This window comes from Hemitrygon akajei, chromosome 12, assembly GCF_048418815.1.
Source record: "Hemitrygon akajei chromosome 12, sHemAka1.3, whole genome shotgun sequence".
Taxonomy (NCBI): domain Eukaryota; kingdom Metazoa; phylum Chordata; class Chondrichthyes; order Myliobatiformes; family Dasyatidae; genus Hemitrygon; species Hemitrygon akajei.
The window spans coordinates 20,235,973-20,255,426 of NC_133135.1; the positions used below are offsets into that span (position 1 = coordinate 20,235,973).

General features: G+C 40.3%; 1 protein-coding gene across 1 annotated transcript in view; it reads left to right on the top strand.

The window, feature by feature from the left end:
• Nucleotides 1-15,457, top strand: part of LOC140736764 (bromodomain-containing protein 3-like) — an 86,515-nt gene extending 71,058 nt beyond the window's left edge. The window contains exons 16-19 of the mRNA XM_073062665.1: nt 1,060-1,148; nt 5,565-5,785; nt 11,336-11,492; nt 13,731-15,457. Coding sequence (XP_072918766.1) covers nt 1,060-1,148; nt 5,565-5,785; nt 11,336-11,492; nt 13,731-13,799 — 536 coding nt within the window. The 3' untranslated portion in view covers nt 13,800-15,457. The remainder of the gene's footprint in view (nt 1-1,059; nt 1,149-5,564; nt 5,786-11,335; nt 11,493-13,730) is intronic.
• The last annotated feature ends 3,997 nt before the right edge of the window (nt 15,458-19,454 follow it).

Sequence of the window (19,454 nt, forward strand, 5' to 3'; positions counted from 1 at the left end):
CGAAAGGGAAGGGGGAAGATGCCAGAATAAAAAGGCAGAGGTAGAGAAAACAAGCTAGCTAGAAGGTGATAGGTGAAGCCAGGAGCGTGGGAAAGGTCAAGGGCTAGAGAAGGAAGAATCTGATAGGAGAGGAGAGTAGGCAATAGGAGAAAGAGGAGGAGGCAGGTGAGAAGTGAAAGGTAAGAGTGGGGAATGGTTGGGGGGGGGGGGGGCGGAGTGAAATGTCTTTACCAGAAGGAGAAATCGATACTAATGCCATCGGGTTGGAGGCTAACCAGATGGAATACAAGTCATTGCTCCTTCACCCTGATGGCCACAGCTTGGCACAAGAGGAGGCCATAGACCGACATGTCGGAACAGGAATGGGATTTGGAATGGTTTTGTGATCCAATGCTGTTTAGGAAGCTGAGAATGAGGCATAAAATTTCTTCCTTATGGCTGTTGTGTTACAAGAATGAAGAACAAAAAAAAGAGTTGTGGTTGCCTCATACTCAGATTAGAGATGAACAAAATTCCAGTGTTTTAACTAAATAGCCAAATTAAAGTGTCGTGACACGTACTACAGATAAACTATCTAGAAAATACAGAAGCACTTCTACCATAATTGCTGGAAAATTCACTAAACAATTATATGTATATAGGTGAATATATAAAAGTATAAGCAAGCACAGGGAAGTTAAACTACAAGAAAAATAACAATTCTACACCTTAATCCAACACCTCTCACCATCATCACCTCAAGTGTGAGTGGGTATGAACAAATACAAGCAAATTTGGCAGTAGTGCCAACCTCTTATGATTGAAATTTAACAATCTGAATCCAATCTTGCACACGTCATAGGAATTTCATTTTACCTTGTATTCAATGCAGGTTGATGATCATAAACTGTAACTGACTATTTTCCATCTGTAGTCACTACGATTGATGAAGTATTAAATGACATTGAAGAGTAATATCCATTTTCAAAATTTCAGATGAATGTTCAAATATAACTCTATGGTAGTTGCCCATTATTATTTTAAAATTGCTAATCTTTATAACATTTTAAAATATTTCAGATATGGAGCATATCCATCCCAGAGAAACAAAAACAAATAGTAACTTGGAATTATTGTCAGAGCCCAAAGCCTCACTTACCCCAAAGAAGGTAAGTCTCTCTGGTCTGAAATATTGATTCAGACACAAGTGCACCAGGTGCATCGAGATACAGCTCCTTAGAGACCGTGTTAGGGAACTGGAGCTGCAGCTCGATGACATTCAGCTTGTTGGGGAAAGTGAAGCAGTGATAGACAAGGAGCTACAGGGCAGTGGTCACCCTAAGGCTACAGGAGACAGTTAAATGGGTAACTGTCATGGAGAGGGAAGGGGGAACGCCAGATAGTGGAGAGCACCCCATGGCCATTTCCCTCAACAATAAGTACTCCATTTTGATTACTGTTGGTCGGAGGGGGAACGTAACTGCAGGAAGCAACAGCGGCTGTGCCTCTGGCATTAAGTCTGTCCTTGTGGCTCAGAGGGGTAGAAAACTAAAAAGGATGGCAGCAGTAATAGGGGACTCTATAGTTAGGAGACAGATAAGCGATTCTGTGGACGCCTCCCAGGTGCCAGGATCTGCGATGTTTCTGAATACATCCACAATACTCGAAAAGGGAAGGCGAGCAGCCAGAAGTCGTGGTACATATTGGTACCAGTGACATAGATTTTAAAAAAAGGAAGAGGTCCTTATAAAAGAATGTAGGGAGTTAGGAAGGAAGCTGAGAAGCAGGATCTCAAGGGGAGTAATCTCAGGATGGCTGCCTGTGCCATGCAACAGTGAGGATAGGAACAGAATAAAGTGACAGATAAATGTGTGGCTGAAGAGTTGGAGCAAGGGGCAGGGATTCAGATTGCTGGATCATTGGGACGACTTCTGGGGCTGATGGGACCTGTACAAAAGAGACAGGTTGCACTTGAATCCGAGAGGTCCAATATTTTTGTGGGCAGATTTACTAGAGCTGTTGGGACTGGCTTAAACTAAATATGACAAGGGAATAGGAACCAGTATGATAGAGCTGAGGATGAGCTAGCAGGTTTACAAGTAGATGATGGCTGTTACATGAATGCAAGGAAGGACAAACCAATGACTGGGTATAAATGCAGACAGAGCAAAGAGTTAAATTGTAGCTCAGAGGCAAAATTTGAAAGGGTAAAGAATGCAGGACTGAGGTGCTGTATTTAAATGTGCATAGCATTCGGAATAAGGTGGACGAATACGTGGCGCAATTAGAAACTGGCCATTTTGATGTTGTGGGTATCTCTGAGTTGTGACTGAAAGAAGGCCATAGTTGGGAGCTTAACGTCAAAGGATATACCTTGTATTGAAAGGACAGGCAGGAAGGTGTAGGCAGTGGTGTAGCTCTGTTGGTAACACATGGAATTACATCTTTAGAAAGAGGTAATGTGGGGTCAGACAATGGTTAATCTTTGTGTGAAGCTAAGAAACTGCAAGGGTAAAAAAAAACCATTATGGGAATCAAATATAGGCCTCCAAATAGTAGCCAAGCTGTAGGGTTGAGATTGCAAAGGGAGCTGGAAAAACCATGTAATAAGGGTAATGATGTCATTGTAATGGGGGAGTTTAACATGCAAGGAGATTGGGGAAAATCAGGTTGGTGTCAGATTGTAAGAAAGGCAATTTGCTGAATGCCTACAAGATGGCTGCTTAGAGCAGCTTGTGCTTGAGAATACTCGGGAAAGGCTATCTTAGATTGGGTGTTGTGTAATAACCCAGAGATATTAGGGAGCTTAAATGTAAAGGACGCCTTAGGAGACAGTGATCATAATATGATTGAACTCTTACTGCAATTTAAGAGGGAGAAGTGCGAGTCAGATTTACCAGTATTGCAATGGAATAAAGGGAATTCCAGAGACCTGTGAGTGGAGCTTGCCCAGGTGGATTGAAAGAGGATACTTTCGGGGACAATGACAGAGCAGAGATGACTGAAGTTTCTGGGAAGAGTTTACAAGACGCAGGATGTGTCCCACAGAGGAGTTGTTCTCAAATGGCAGGAGTAGGCAACCATGACTGACAAGGGAAGTTGAGGGCTGCATAAAAGCTAAGGAAAGGGCATATAAGGTTGCAGAAGTGAGTGGGGAGTTGGATGATTAGGGAGCTTTTAAAATCCAACAAAAGGTAACCAAAAAAAACTATAAGGGAAAAGATGAAATATGAGGGCAATTTAGCCAATAATATAAAGCAGGACTCCAAAAGATTTTTCAGTTATATAAAAGTAAAAGGGAGTTGAGAGTTGATATTGGACCTCTGGAAAATGATGCTAGTGAGGTAGTAATGGGGTACAAAGAAAGGGCAGATGAACTTAATGGGTACTTTGCATCAGTCTTCACTGTGGAAGATACCAACAGTGTGCCAGAGGTCCGTGAGTGTCAGGGGACAGGAGTGAGGGCCATTGCTATTACAAAGGAAAAAGTGCAAGGCAAACTGAAAGCACAAGGTGGATAAGACACCTGGACCAATAGACTACATCCCAGAGTCCTGAGAGAGATTGCTGAAGAGATAACGGATGCATTGGTCATGATCTCTCAAAATCACTTGATTCTGGCATGGTCCCGGAGGACTAGAAAATTGCAAATATCATCCTCTCTTAAAGAAGGGAGGAAAGCAAAAGAAAGGAAATTATCGGCCAGTTAGCTTAACCCCTGTGGTTGGGAAAGGGTTGGCGTCTATTATTGAGGATGAGGTTTCAAGGTACTTGGAGACCAATGATAAAATAAGTCAAAGTCAGCATGGTCTCTGTCATGGGAGATCTTGTCTGACCAATCTGTTAGAGTTCCTTGAGGAAGTAGCAAGCAGGGTGGGCAAAGAAGAGGCAGTGGATGTCATTTACTTGGATTTTCAGAAGGCTTTTGATAAGGTGCCACACATGAGGCTACTTAACAAGATAAAATCCTATGGTATTACAGGAAATATACTGACATGGATAGAGGAATGGCTGACAGGCAGGAGGCAGCATGTGGGAATAAAAGGGGCCTTTTCTGGTTGACTGTCAGTGACTAATGGTTTTCCTCAAGGGTCAATATTGGGACTGCTACTTTTCACATTGTTAATGATTTGGACAATGGAATTGATGGCTTTGTGGCAAAGATTGTGGATGATACAAAGATAGGTGGAGGGGTGGGTAGTGCTAAAGAAGCAATGTGATTGCAGCAAGACTTAACACAAACTGGAAGAATGGGCAAAAACATGGCAGACGGAATACAGTGTTGAGAATGTACGATGGTGCATTTTGGAAAAAGGATCAATAGTGCGGACTATTATCTAAATGGAGAGAAGTTTCAAACAAAAGAAATGCAGAGGGACTTGGGAATCCTCGTGCAAGACTCCCAGAAGGTTAATTTACAGGTCGAGTCTGTGGTAAAGAAGGCAAGTGCAATGCTGGCATTTATTTCAAGGGGAATAGAATATAAAAGCAAGGAGTTAATGCTGTGTGTTTATAAGACACTAGTCAGTCCGCACTTGGAGTATCGTCAACAGTTTTAGATAGATAGATAGATACTTTATTCATCCCCAATGGGGAAATTCAACATTTTTTCCAATGTCCCATACACTTGTAGCAAAACTAATTACATACAATACTTAACTCAGTAAAAATATGATATGCATCTAAATCACTCTCTCAAAAAGCATTAATAATAGCTTTTTAAAAAAGTTCTCATATCTCAGAAACGATGTGTTGTCATTGGAGGGAGTTCAGAGGAGGTTCACGAGGATGATTCCAGGAATGAAGAGGTTAACATATGAGAAGCGTTGGCAGCTTTGGGCCTGTACTCACTGGAACTTAGAAGAATGTGGGGGGAATTTCATTGGAACCTACCGAATGTTGAAAGGACTAAATAGGGTGGATGTGGAGAGGATGTTTCCTGTGGTGGGGGTATCCAGAACTAGAGGGGCAACCTTTTAGAATAGAGGTAAGGAGGAATTTTTTTTAAACTCAAAAGTGAATCTGTGGAATGCTTTGCCTCAGACTACAGTGGAGGCCAAGTCTGTGTATATTAAAGATGGAAGTTGATAAGGTTCCTGATTGGTCAATGCATCAAAGGATGTGGTGAGAAGGCAGGTGTATGTGGTTGAGTGGGATCTGGGATCAGCCATGCTAAAATGGGGCAGCAGACAATGGGCTGAATGGCCTGATTCTACTCTTGTGTCTTATGGTATTGTGGTCTAAATGCTGTTTTTTTTCTTTCAAGTATATAGTTATGACTTCTGAAAACTAGTTGTTAGTCATTCTGCTCTTCAAATTATTACAATTCCCTCTGATTTTGAATATTTAATGGATGTAACTCCCTTTGGACACATCCTACCATGTGTCAATTCCTCACGGTCTTTCTAAAGTTCCCATTTTATGTTGACTTGCAAACTCAAAGCTAAATCTAGAAATTTTTTATTTTGTTGCATGATTAAATGTGCTGGCTACTCTTGGAATAATAAATGATTAATTAGCATATTAAAATATTTACTATACTTTAAGCCATTCATTTCACAAAATATTTTGCTTCAATAAATTAGGAAATTGAGGTCAAGAATGTAAATTGCTGGACAAATTTGGGCAAAATAGTGACACCTACATCAGCGATAAAATCTTGCAGTGAAAGCTTCAAGTTGTTCCGGAAAGCAGCACTTGAAAAGGAAGAACATGAAAAAGCTTTAAAAGCTCGGGCAGAAATCAAAAGACTCAACCCTGAGCAAACTGAGAGTGGAGAAAGGAGTAAGGTGACAGAGCACCACAGGTAATGTACAAAGTGAATGGATTAGAAATTGATAAGAGTAGCCACCTTATACCATCCGGAATAGTCCTGTTAAATGGATTAGAATGATCTTCACATCAGACCCTTCAGTCCACCATGTGCATCCTGACCTAAATGTGCATTTAGCAGCACTTGGTGTGTAACTTCCTGTGCCTTGGAAAGTCATGTGCTCACCTAGATAGAAACAGAAAACCTACAGCATAATACAGGCCCTTCGGCCCACAAAGTTGTGCCAAACACTTCCCTACCGTAGAAATTACTAGGCTTACCTATAGCCCTCTATTTTTCTAAGCTCTGTGTACCTATCTAAAAGTCTCTTAAAAGACCCTAACGTATCCGCCTCCACCACCATTGCTGGTAGCCCATTCCACGCACTCATCACTCTCTGTGTAATAAAAAAAAAAACCCTACCCTTGACATCTCCTCTGTACCTACTCCCCAGCACCTTAAACTTGTGTCCTCTTGTGGCAACCATTTCAGCCCTGGGAAAAAACCTCTGACTATCCACATGATCAATGCCTCTCATCATCTTATACACCTCTATCAGGTCACCTCTCATCCTCCGTCACTCCAAGAAGAAAAGGCTGAGTTCACGCAACCTATTCTCCTAAGGCATGCTCCCCAATCCAGGCTACATCCTTGTATATCTCCTCTGCACCCTTTCTATGGTTTCCACATCCTTCCTGTAGTGAGGCGTTCAGAACTGAGCACATTACTCCAAGTGAGGTCTGACCAGGGTCCTATATAGCTGCAACATTACCTCTTGGCTCCTAAATTCAATTCCATGATTGATGAAGGTCAATACACCGTATGCCGCCTTAACCACAGTCAACCTGCACAGCTGCTTTGAGCATCCTATGGACTCAGACCCCAAGATCCCTCTGATCCTCATATGAAAATGTTGAGTGTACCTGACTCCGCTACCCATTTGAACAATGCATTCCAGATTGCAACTGACCTTGGGGTGATAACATTCTTCCTCGGTTTCACCAGATAAATCCCTTGCCAAAAACCAATCGCTTTTCATCTTGGATACCTCATCGAGGAGCGATTTCTATCTTGGGTACCTCCTTGAGGAAAGGCACAGATCCTATCTGTGACTTTCAGTCCATCAAGCCAGTCCTCTGCCTCGGCCACACCAATGAAAACCTAACTAGCCTTCTCGTAATGCTACATCCCAGGCCACATCCTGCTAACTGCTCTGCACCCTCCCCAGTGTCATCATGTCTTTCACTTCAGTCTGTGTACAGACCTTCAGAACTACTGTAGAATCTATACGATCTTTAAAGATGACAACTGCTGTGGCTCTGGAACCATATTTCAATTTTCTTTGAAGATTGTCCTCCACTAATTTTGTCCCTTCAATGAAAAAAGGTGACGTATTTGTTTAATGCCACTGCCATTTCTTTATTATCTGAAAATAATTTCTCCTTTCTCAATCTGTAAGGGACACACATGCTTTCTTTATATATATATATAAATTGAAGCTCCTACAATATGATTGTCTTTGCATGCTCTGTTCAGAATTGTTAGTACAGCAGTTAGTGCTGCTTACTACAGAGCTATCTGTGACTGGGTTTGATTCTGACCTCAGGTGCTGTGGGTATGGAGCTTGTTCTCCCTTTCATTATGTGGATTTCCCCTGGGTGCTCCAGGTTCCTCCCATATGTCATTGTCATGTTAATGTTAATTGGCTAATGTAAATTATTCCTTGTGTAGGTGGGTAGTAAAAATATGGTGGGAGGGAGGAAAGTTGATGTATTGGTGAGAATGGGTTTTTATAGGGAAATAAATGGGGAATGCAAATTAGCACTAACTTGATTGATAGAATGGCCACCTCTGTTAGAAGGAAATATGAAGGGTCGTATTCGCATAGCATGCATAATATTAATTGCACTTTTGCAAAGCTGGTCTTGCTGTCTCGACTGCAGATTTTTGTGCAATGCCATGGTTTAGCAACTGGATTCTCTTATAGTGTTTCCCTCACTGTATGAAATACTATGTGAATATAATGCAAGATTTAAGATCCATTTTATTTGGAAAAAGGATTATGATATTACAGTGTCTTCAAAATTAGATTGATGTTATTTGGTGTCTGAGCAATGCTTGTTACTTTACAAGCAATTCTAATAGTCAATATTTTAATGTAGAGTTTGGTGAAGAGAACAAAAATAAACTTGCAGAGAACTTGAGTGGATTGTAAAAGTTTCTGCGTAGATAAAAAGGCAAGGTTAATAAACACATATATTGGTCCCCTGTTGTAAGAAATGGGAGTATTTGCAATAGGAACATAGAAATGATAGCATACTTAAACAACTAGTTTGTTTCTGCTTCTAGAAAGAGGGCACAGATAAATTCCTAGTACTGGAAAGAAGAATTAAAGGAAATTAATATCAGCGAACACAATTCAATGAATAAGATAATTGAATTAGTAACATCAATAAGTGTATTGGAGATTAATTGAAAAGAAAGCTTAAAAAGTCCCCAATCATCTGTAGCCCAGAATACCAAATGAGGTAATGTAATGTGAAGGGTTAGTTCTCTTGCCAGTCAAAAGCTGCTTCTGCCATGCCAGTCATTGATTGGCCCATTCGAGAGATGCATCAGGTATTTCCCATTGGTTGCCTTGCATGACCCCACACCATTGTCTGGTTCCAGCTGCCTTAGGGGTATAAGAACAGCACATGCAAGAGGCTTGTTGGCTTTGCTTTGTCTCCAGGCGCTCATCTTCGCTCTGAGGTCACAACCAGTGCTGAGGAACCATTGGGAATGTGTGCTGCAGTTTTAGGAAGCACCCATGTACACTTAGCTAGGTATCTGTTGAATGTTTAGTTTTATAGTTGTGTAATCTGGGGAGACTTAGCAAAGTACTTAAGTTTAAAATATTACTGAATGTCCAGTGCTGTAGTTTTTGTAATGTAGGGTGGCTTAGATGAGTAGTTGTTTCTCTTGGATATCTGGTTGAATGTTTTACTGTTAGTCTGTAAGTAAATGGTTCATGAGCTTTTTTGAAATCAAGTGTCTTCTGTCTCACTTGCCAAACCCATGAACCTGCTTCCTCAGTAATTATGGCAATTGTGCATACGCTTGTTATCAATTTAGAAAACTCTATAGAGATTTCCTGTAGATTGGAAGGTGTCAAATGTAATTCCACTGTATGTAGGCCTCTGTTAGTCTTGATAGACCATGGATTTGCGCCTTGGAAAGTTTCCAGGGCGCAAGCCTGGGTGAGGTTTTTTTATGGAAGACTGGCAGTTGCTAAAGCTGCAAGTCTCCCCTCTCCACGTCACCGATGTTGTCCAAGGGAATGGCATTAGGACCCATATAGCTTGGCACCGGTGTCGTAGCAGAGCAATGTGTGATTAAGTACCTTGCTCAAGGACACACGCAGCCTCAGCCAAGGCTCGAACTAGCAACCTTCAGGTCACTAGATGAACACCTTAATGGCTTGGCCACGCGCCAACACTAATTCCTCTAATTGTATAAGAAAAAAAAACGAGGAAGAGAGAAAATGGGCAGTGACAGACATGACTCAAGTAACAGAAAAGTGCTGGAGTCTATTCCAAGCAACAAACAAAATGCTGGAGGAACTCAGCAAGTCGGGCAGCATCTATGGAGGGAATGAAGAGTCAATGTTTTAGGCTGAGACTGTCCATCAGGACTGGAAAGAGAGAGGGCAGAAGAAGGGAGGAGTATGAGAAGGGTGGAAGATGAATCCAGGTGAGAGGGGGAGGGTAGGTAGATGGGGGAGAAGTGAATTGGGAGTGATGCAAACAGCCAGGAGTGGTTACTGGAAGTTAGAAATTGATGCTGTATGCTGTCAGGTTGGAGATGATCAAGAAAGAATAGGAGGTGCTGTTTCTCTAATCTGTATCTAGCTTTACCTTGGCAGAGTCTATTCCAAGAAAGTAATAACCGAACACCTAGAAAACTTTCAGTCAAGTAGAGACAATTAACGGGGATTTATGAAATGGAAATTGTGTTAGACAAGCTTTTATCTCTGTAGAATTGACAGAGAACCAGTAGATGAGATGTGTGTAGAAGTTTCCATGAGAGATTGGAATACAAAACTAAACTGCATGGTTGAGGAGAACATGCTCCTGTGGATTGAAAACTGCATAGGATGTAGGGAATAGGAATAAACAGGAATTCCTGAAGGTCATGGGGTTCTGCAAAAATTGGCGCTTGAAGCCTATCTACTCACAATATACATCAATATGAAAAGCAAAAAGGCTGGTGATAAGTTAACTGGGAAATGTTGATACACAAAGGGACGTAGGTGCCCTGGCACAAGTCACTGCAAACAAATCTACAAATGTAGCAAGCAGCATGAAGAGAAAGGATTAGTGTATGCAAAAGGTGTGGAGGGCAGAAGCAAAGATGGTTTGGTTTAAAATAAAATAGAGTTTTGCTGATACCACTCCTGCAGTACTGTTTGCATGCATATGAAAGGACATACTTGTTATTGGAGGGAATACTGCGAAAGGTTCACAAGTCAAGTCATTTTTATTGTTATTTCAACCATAACTACTGGTACAGTACCCAGTAAAAATGAGACAATGTTTTTCAGGACCATGATGCTACATGAAACAATACAAAAGCTACACTGAACTACGTAAATGAAAACAAAAACTACACTAGACTACAGACCTACCCAGGACTGCATAAAGTACACAGAACGGTGCAGGCATTACAATAAATAATAAACATGACAATAGGCACAGCAGAGGGCAGTAGGTTGGTAGTCCGATGGCTTAGGGGAAAATCTGTTACATAAATAAACAGCTGAATGGTGGCGTCCGGGATTCCGTCCGTTTCTGTACTCCCGCCAAGTGTTTCGTTGCCCCAGGTGTAGTCCAATTTAATGTCCACTGGAGAGCTGGCCGGCTAGGGCTTGCTTTTTTCCTGGCACGGACTCCTGCCCGCTCACCTCACTTCCACTTCCTCGCACACCGCTTCAGACGTCCCCAACTCCGGCCACCGGCATCACGCGACTCCAAGGACTGCAGGCCCGATTCCCTCGGCAAGCCAGAGACAGATTCCTGGGATAGCAGAATTATCATATGACTCAAGATTCGGTTCACTGAACCAATGTTATCTGGAGTTCAGAAGAATAAAATTATGAAATGGGGGTGGGGGGGGGGAATCATGATGTGGCTGGTAGACTTGATGTGTGGAGGATGTTTTCTCTGGCTGCCAATTCTAACCATTAGGTCACAGTCTTGGGATAAGAAGCAAGACATTTATGACTAAGATAAGGAGAGGCCTACTCATTCACAATACAGGGAAAATAACCCTGTGCTATTTCAGAAGAGCTTGGAAGTCAATTTATGGATATATTTAAGAAGGGGGTGGATAGATTGCTAGATGCAAAAACCAGTAAGTGGGTGGGGGAGTGAGTTAAAAGCAGGAAAATAAAATATTTTGTGATGGAGAGTCGTCTATGAGCACATTAATTGAACGGATTTGAAGGGCCGAGTCACCTTTAACTGTTTCTAATGCGATCACACCGAAGGGACATTTGTGTTGCAGAGAACCTGGGAAGGAAATTGTTCTGGAATCCACTCCAAGAGATCCAAGCGGGCTCTGTGAGAAAGCGGCTGAACAGAAAACGCATGATGAGCAGAAAGCACAGCAAGACCGAAAGCTAGCCAGGAAGCTGGAGCAAGAACGGAGGAGGAGGGAAGCAGTGAGTAGCATGAGACCGTTCATTCCAACTAACACTTTCAAAATTAACTTGAATTTGAAAGTCATAAAAATTGCAGGTGTTGGAAATGTAAAATTAAAAACCAAGGAAATGCTGGAAATGTTCGGTGGATCTGACAGCATCTGTGGAAGGAGAAACATAAATGTTTTAGGATTTGTCAGAGCTAAGTCTTCAGTCTGAAACATTGAAATCTATTTCTATTTTCACAGATGCTACCTGACCTGAATGTTTCCAACACTTTACTTTATGTAAAACCATCCATATTTCCTTTCTGCTCTAGTGGCAATTTCTGGTAGCTTATTTTGTCGCTCACACAAAATTACAAGGGATCACTTGGTTCAAATTAATTGTACTGCTCTAATCATCTTGGTTTCCTTGAAGAATGGTTACTTTTTGCCATGTATTGGCTTCCATACCCACCAGAATTCTTTCTATCAACTATGAATTTCCCCTCATATATGACACATATATAGGACAAAGAAGAGGCAGTGAATGTCATTTACTTGGATTTTCAGAAGGTGTTTGATAAGGTGCCACACATGAGGCTGTTTAACAAGATAAAATCCTATGGCTCTACAGGAAAGATGCTGGCTTGGATAGCGGAATGGCTGACAAGCCAGAGGGAGCAAGTGGGAATTAAGGGGGCCTTGTTGGTTGCCAGAGACTAGTGATGTTCCTCAGGAGTCAGTATTGGGGCTTTTCACATTGTTGGTCAGTAATTTAGACCTCTTTGTGGCAATTTTGCAGATGATATGAAGATAGGTGGAGGGGTAGGTCGTGCTGAGGAAGCAATGTGATTGCAGCAGGACTTGGGCAAACTGGAAGAATGGACAAAAAAGTGGCAGATGGAATACAGTGAGAAATGTATGATGATATATTTTGGTAAAAGGAACAATAGTGTGGGCTATTATGTAAATGGGGAGAGTCCTCGTGAAAGACTCCTGGAAGGTTAACTTACAGGTTGAGTCTGTGGTAAAGAAAGCAAGTGCAATGTTAACATTTATTTCAAAGGGAATAGAATATAAAAGCAAGGCGATAATGCTGAGCCTTTATAAGATGCTAGTCAGGCTGCACTTGGAGTATTGTCAACAGTTTGGGGCCCCATATCTCAAAAAGAATGTGTTGTCATTGGAGAAAGTCCAGAGGGGGTTCACAAGGATGACTCCAAGAATGAAGGAGTTGACATATCAGTAGCTTTTGGCAGTTTTGGGCCTGTACTCACTGGAATTTGGAAGAATGCAGGAGGATCTCATTGAAACCTACTGAACTTTGAAAGAACTAGATAGGGTGGATGTGGAGAGCATGTTTCCTATGGTGGGGGTATCCAGAACTAGAGAGCGCAGCCTCAAAATTGAGGGTTGACCCTTTAGAACAGAGGTGAGGAGGAATTTTTTTAGCCAGACAATAGCAGATCTGTGGAATGTTCTGCCACAGACTGCAGCAGAGGAATACGTGAGTATATCCAAGGGGGAAGTCGATTGATGCCCTGACCAATCAGGAAGTTAAGTATATGGTGAGAAGGTAAGTATATGGGGTTGAGTGGGATCCACTTTCACCCATGATGGAATGGAGCCCCAGACTTGATGGGCTGAATGGCCAAATCCAGCTCCTTATGGTCTTTTGACATTGTCACACTGCGTTAGCCCTCAAATTTTAAACCATAATAATGGATCACATTCAGCTCTTCATAACTTTGAATATCTATCTACCTTTAACATTTAGATAAACTTTCAGGAACTGTCCCATGAAACCAAACTGATTAACTCTCTGGGGATAATGGATATAATAATACATGCCTTTTAAAAATTGTTTTCCATTCTATCTTGTTTAATCCTGGTTTTGCTACTTAAAACATAGAGCAATTTTATTTTTACAGAAGGAAAGCATATGATTAAAATCTGGTCAGTCTAATATCATTAAAACCCTAATGTCATTAAAATAATGCCGTAATATATGTGACTTTGGAAACAGAATGCAAAATATTTCTTTTCTCAAGAGTTTTAAATGTAAATGATTGCTTGAAAATTCGAGCTGAATTTTGTATTGTTGCAGGAGTTTCACATTTATCTAGTTCAACCCCTCTCCCCACCCCCAGGAGTTTATTTGCTTTAAAGTGAACAACTTTCTACTCGGAAGAGTTTTTTTTCACCTTGGGGAATTTAGGAATTTGATTTGTTGAAGATGAATGCTGTTCAAAAGTGCATTTCCATCTCTCTGCAGATGGCAACAACTATTGACATGAATTTACAGAGTGATATAATGGCAACATTTGAAGAAAATCTGTATTAGAAATTTTGGCAATGATTTAATCTTTCTTCATGATTGAAACGATTGGAACTGACTATAGAGTTTTGAGTCTTCAAGTATATTATGGACACCAGACTGATAATTACCAAACCGCTATAGTTTGATCTCCCACGACATCAATGTTCTGAGATTGAAGAATATGCATTGATACAGAACTTGTACGTTGCCAACATTTTTCAGATATATGAAATAAATTGTGCAGCTTCCATTAGTAAATCAGAATTTTTAAAGTGATATGTTGTAAATTTAAAAATAACTGGACAATAAGTTTTGAAATGAAAATATAATCAATAACTCTACAGCTTATTGCTCTAATAAAACCTTTGAGACTTAGCTATACTGAAGTCAGTTTACTGCAGTAACGTGATTTCATTCACTGCTATTGGAAGAAAAATGTAAAGAAAAGGAATAACATTAAATTTATCTTAAGGATAAATCAGTCTTCTTCCAAATATTGGTGCAAAGATGTAATGGTATAATTTTTCTCTACCCAAACATTTTGATGGCATTTCCAGAATTAGTAAATATGAAGGTTTGTTTCATACTTGAAATCTGACATTTAAAATGTGTTTAAACTTTCTATGAATCAGTTCAAAATATTTCTGTAATTAGTTTTGTGCTTCCAGTTTGTAACTTCATAGTTTTATTGACAGCTTGTTTGCAATTGCTAGCACTTGCACAAAGAATATTTGACCACTGAAGAGCTAATTACATTCTGTGCTGTAATGTGGTCGGAACCTCAGTTCAAGGTGCAGTGTTTCAGTATGTTTTTTTTTCCCACAGATGATAATATTTTTTTTTCTCCATGTCCCTTTCATTGCAATGCCCTTTCCAAGTCTGATTATCCTTGAACAGCATCACTTCTAATTTGCAGTATTTGTGTTAAGTGGGTGCATTTAGTCTGCACCTGTCATTTCAGTGAAAATAGTGGGCTATAGTTTTGTATATGTGTGGATAATTTTAGAATATGAGTCAAACTTCAAGTCATTTTTTTTTGGTAATCATCTTTGCAATGACTGAATGATTCTTGTCATTCTGTCAGTTCATGTGCTTCAGGTCCGCTGTGTCTTTTCAAGTTAACCATTTTCATTTAGTAAGAACATGGTGTACTTGGTGCTGTTTGATGTTTTGTGATCTCAGATTTGCTCTGAATTTGATCAAGGTAAATAAAACTTCCTAAATTTGATAATTTCACAAAATATCGCATTTTTTTGGTATTTCATTGAGAAACCAAGCATCAAAAACATCACTGTTAACTTTAAAGATAAACTGATCATTTGTTTGGTCTCAAATTTCCCAGTAGGTTTCTTTAATGAGTCCAATGCAAGGGTAATTGTATACTTGTTAATTTTACTTTCATTCCAATTGGGTTCCAGTTTTCTTTTGCAATGTAAATTATTGCTCAATTATTAAGTTTTTAAACAACTGTAGATGACGGAGTTGGAAAAACAAAATACTGCAAATATGGGATTCAGACCAAATCTGTAGAAAAAGGAAGAGTTAATATTACAAGTTGATGTTCTGAAGTCATCGTGATTAAAGGTCGTTTTCTTGGAATGTTAATTCTGTTTCTCTCCCCCACAGATGCTGCCTGATCTGTTCAGTATTTCCAGAATTTTTTTTCTATTTTCATTATTGAATTATTTGTTACAATTACTTTGCAATAAACAGTAGCAAAAACTTAGAAGTTCTGCATTCAATATGTTTGATTATTACCTGATTATATAATCCTTGCTGCTGCCTTTAAGTTAGATTATTTAAGACGGCACACAAGAAGTGCTGGAAGAACTCAATCTCATGAGGAGGAGCAACACCTCATTCCATTTAAGTAGCCAGCTGATAGCATGAGTATCAATTTTTCTTTTCTAACTTTTGGTAATATCTCTCCACTCCTCCTTTTCTCTTTTCCCATTCCATATTTTGACTCCCTCTTACCTGTTCTCTTTTCCCCATCTACCTGTCAGCTCCCTCTGGTGCCCCTCCCCCTCCTTCCTGTTCTCTCATGCTTCACTCTCCTCTCCTATTAGGTTCTTTCTACTTCAGCCCTTTACCTTTTCCACCAATGACTTCCCAGCTTCTCACCTCATCCTCCTTCTCCACTTCCCCCCCCCCCCAACCCACTCACCTACCTTCCCCCTCACCTGGCCTCACCTATCATCCTCCAACTTGTACTCCTTTTCTCCCCTCCCCACCTACCAATAACTCTTTGATTTAACAAAAATGTTAAAGATATATTTTCTCGAGTCCAGCTCTGTAGACCAATAGCTGAAGTTTACAAAGCTCAAACTCCTCATTGACTATACATATCTTTTTGTGTGGCTTCCATCGCTAGTGTCTGTTCTGGGGTAGAAACACACTCCCCCTCAACTAGGTAACCCATCAGAATCAGGTTTATTATCACTGACGTATGCAGGGAAATTTTTTATTTTGTGGCAGCAGTACAGTGCAATACATAAAATATACTTCATTTTGTGTGTTGCTTGGATTTCCAGCATCTGCGACTTTCTCTTGTTTGGAAACTGGAGGAAATTCACTCAGTCACAGGGAGAACACACAAACTCCTTACAAGTGGGAGTTGGACCCTGATTGCTGGTGCTGTAAAGCATTATGCAGGCCACTATACTACCATGCTGCCGTATAGTTTTAGCTTGTAGTTAGTGTCAATGTAGTCTTACTCTGAAAGCAGGTACTTGACTGATATTTAACATAACTCTGAAAACTGTTAGAACTAGAATATTTATTTTGCACTAAGTTGAGATTTGTTTGAAAATAGTTGATTCAAGGTGGTAAAGTTAATATTGCAGAATAGGCAGGAGAAATTTGAAGTAGTGATTTCTCACTGTATAGTTTGAATTGGAATGACTTGACGGATAGAAGATGAAGTAGAATACAAAGCAGTGACTCAAATACTTCACAAGGAATAATAAAGACATTATTCATGTCTATATGTAGGTTTTTTAAAAAAAAAACACTGAAATCCTCAAGGACAAAAAGACATTCAGCATCAGCTGGAAGAAACAAAATGACCTCAATCTTCCCTTTGTTCATTTTGAGCTTGATTTCATCCCTCTGCAACCTGCCTGCTCTAGCCTTGCACTCTTGACCACTAGGAGATGGGAAGTGGTATGCCAGTGTGAATTCTGCTCACTTAGCAACAACTGGGATGAGAAATGCAGAATACAGAGAGTAGTAACAACCACTATACATGGCCATGTTCAAGCTCATGAAATGTTCTGACTGTTAGCCAGAAGGTACAATAGAATACCCTGCTCAAACTTGGTAACCACAGAAATTCATCATGCAAGCCATGATCCTAACCAATGGCCCACAGCAGGAACAATATCAGTGCATACCAGTGCTGAGGAAGGTTGGTGTTGACATTTCCATGCTTTCTCACTGCAAAGCTGCTCCTCACCTTCACCAAGCTTCCCAGTGAAATGGAACTAACATACATGACTATATTTGGCCAGCATGCTGGTGTAGTGCTTAGCACAATGCTTTACGGTGCACCAGTTGTAAGATCAGTGTTCAATGTCTGCCGTTGCCTATGTTCTCCATGTGGGTTTCCTCCAGGTGCTCTAGTTTCCTCCCACATTCCAAAGACATACAAGTTTGGGCAGGCATTCCAAACCTGGGGTTCACAGACCTCTTGCTTAATGGTATGATCTATGGCAAAAAAGAGGCTGGGATCCCCGGGGTTAGGGTGAGTAAATTGTGAAGAGTTGTGTTGGTGCCAGAAGCTTGATGACACTTGATGGCTGCCCCAGCACATCCCCGATGCAAGTGATGCATTTCACTGTATATTTTGATCTACATTGGACAAATAAAGCTAATCTAATCAACAACTTAAATTTATTCCATTCCAAAACCTGTTGTATATACTGTACACCAATCTCAATCCTAGAACGATAGGATGCAGGCAACACTTGCGCTTGGACACGTGGAGTCCAGGTAATCGATATCCTATGAAGTGGTGTCATGTGACCAGGGACAGTCTTATTGCAAGGTTGTATGACAATCCCTGCAGGTGTATGTTGAACCTGATGAGGAATGTTGTCAAGCTAGTCTTTAGCCTCATCTACTTATAATAAAATAGAAAACAATGGAAATGGTCAATAGGTCAAGTTGTATCTAGAGAAATAGTTGGTTCTAGATTAGTAAGTTTTCTATTTAATGGGGAGAATAAAAATTAAATTAATGAAAAATTGGAAAACTTTTGCAAATCTTTTCCCTATTTTGTGATCTTCAGTCATTGCGAACAGAATTTAGCATAGTGCTGCATTTTTAAAAATGGAATTGTTTTGCCTTTGCTAAAGGTTTGCTGTACATGCATTAGGGCAGTTTTGTTTACTTTGGATAAATGAACTTGGCTACAATTGCATAGTCCAGTAGCCAGAGTTCTGAGCTATTGATCAAACACACGAGTTAAAACCCCACTTGGCAGCTGGCTTATTATGGGGGGAAAACAATCAGCAAAATATTTTTACCATTCCTTCCCATTATGTGACATCAGTGTGGTTGACTATTAAATGTTGTCTCAGTTCCAGGGTAATTAAGCATGGACAACAAAAATGAAAACTTTGGCACTGCTGTCTACATCCTACAAATGAATAAGCAAACTTGGGTTGCATCATATGACCAATTAGAAGTAATTATATTGCTTTACTGGACAAATCAATACTTCTCCACATTGATGTACTGCTTGAACGAAGCTTGAAGAATGAAAACGAGCAAGTCTTGGCTTGACTTGGCCAAGGTGCGACAGGTGAGAGAGTAAGGGTAATAATTTTTTTTTAGCCACATTATCAGTATTACACTCTACCTCTATTTCTCACAATTTTAATAGGAATCAGAATCAGGTTCATTATCATTGACATATGTCGTGAAATTTATTGTTTTGTGGCAACAGAAGGCAATACACAAACTATAAATTATTATTTATATTATATATTTAATGTACTGCAAAAAGAGTAAAAACAGTGAAATAGTGTTCATGAGTTCATTATCCAGTCAGATGATGATGCAACCAGTTAGAATGCTCTCACAGTACATTTGTAGAAATTTGCTAGTGTGTTTGGTGATATACCAAATGTCAAAACTGAGTTTTAGGAGGCTCCTTGTGAAGAGAAACCATCTTCACAGTGTGGCTGTACTCCACTGCTGAATATGATACATTTTGAACAGATAATTGGGCATCCTTAAAGTGAAAGAAAATAAAATACCATCAAGTCAGGAGCTCAGTTCTGGTTCAATGAAGAGTTTGAAATTTTGTCAAAAACTGCACAAAACATAATGAGCCTGTTTACTGATGATTCTTAGTCATCACTTAAGGTTTGCTTGTACTCTGCTCTCGAGTTCTGAGGTAGATCATGAGGCTTGTGGGAACCCTTCCACAAAAATGGACATGAGGGGGCAGGTCAGTTGATAGATAGTGAGGTGGTCTCTGACACATGGCTTCTGTGTGCAATCGATGCCTGAACTTGAGATTCCCAATGCTAACCTGTAGGCTGCTCCACACTGAGGATCAGAGAGCAGTTGCCCAGGAGCTAGGGGTGATATTGCATTTCTTCAAGGAGTCTTTGAGCATACCTGTGAATTTTTTCCTTCCTTCATCCGCTAATCTCCTTCTGATGGAGC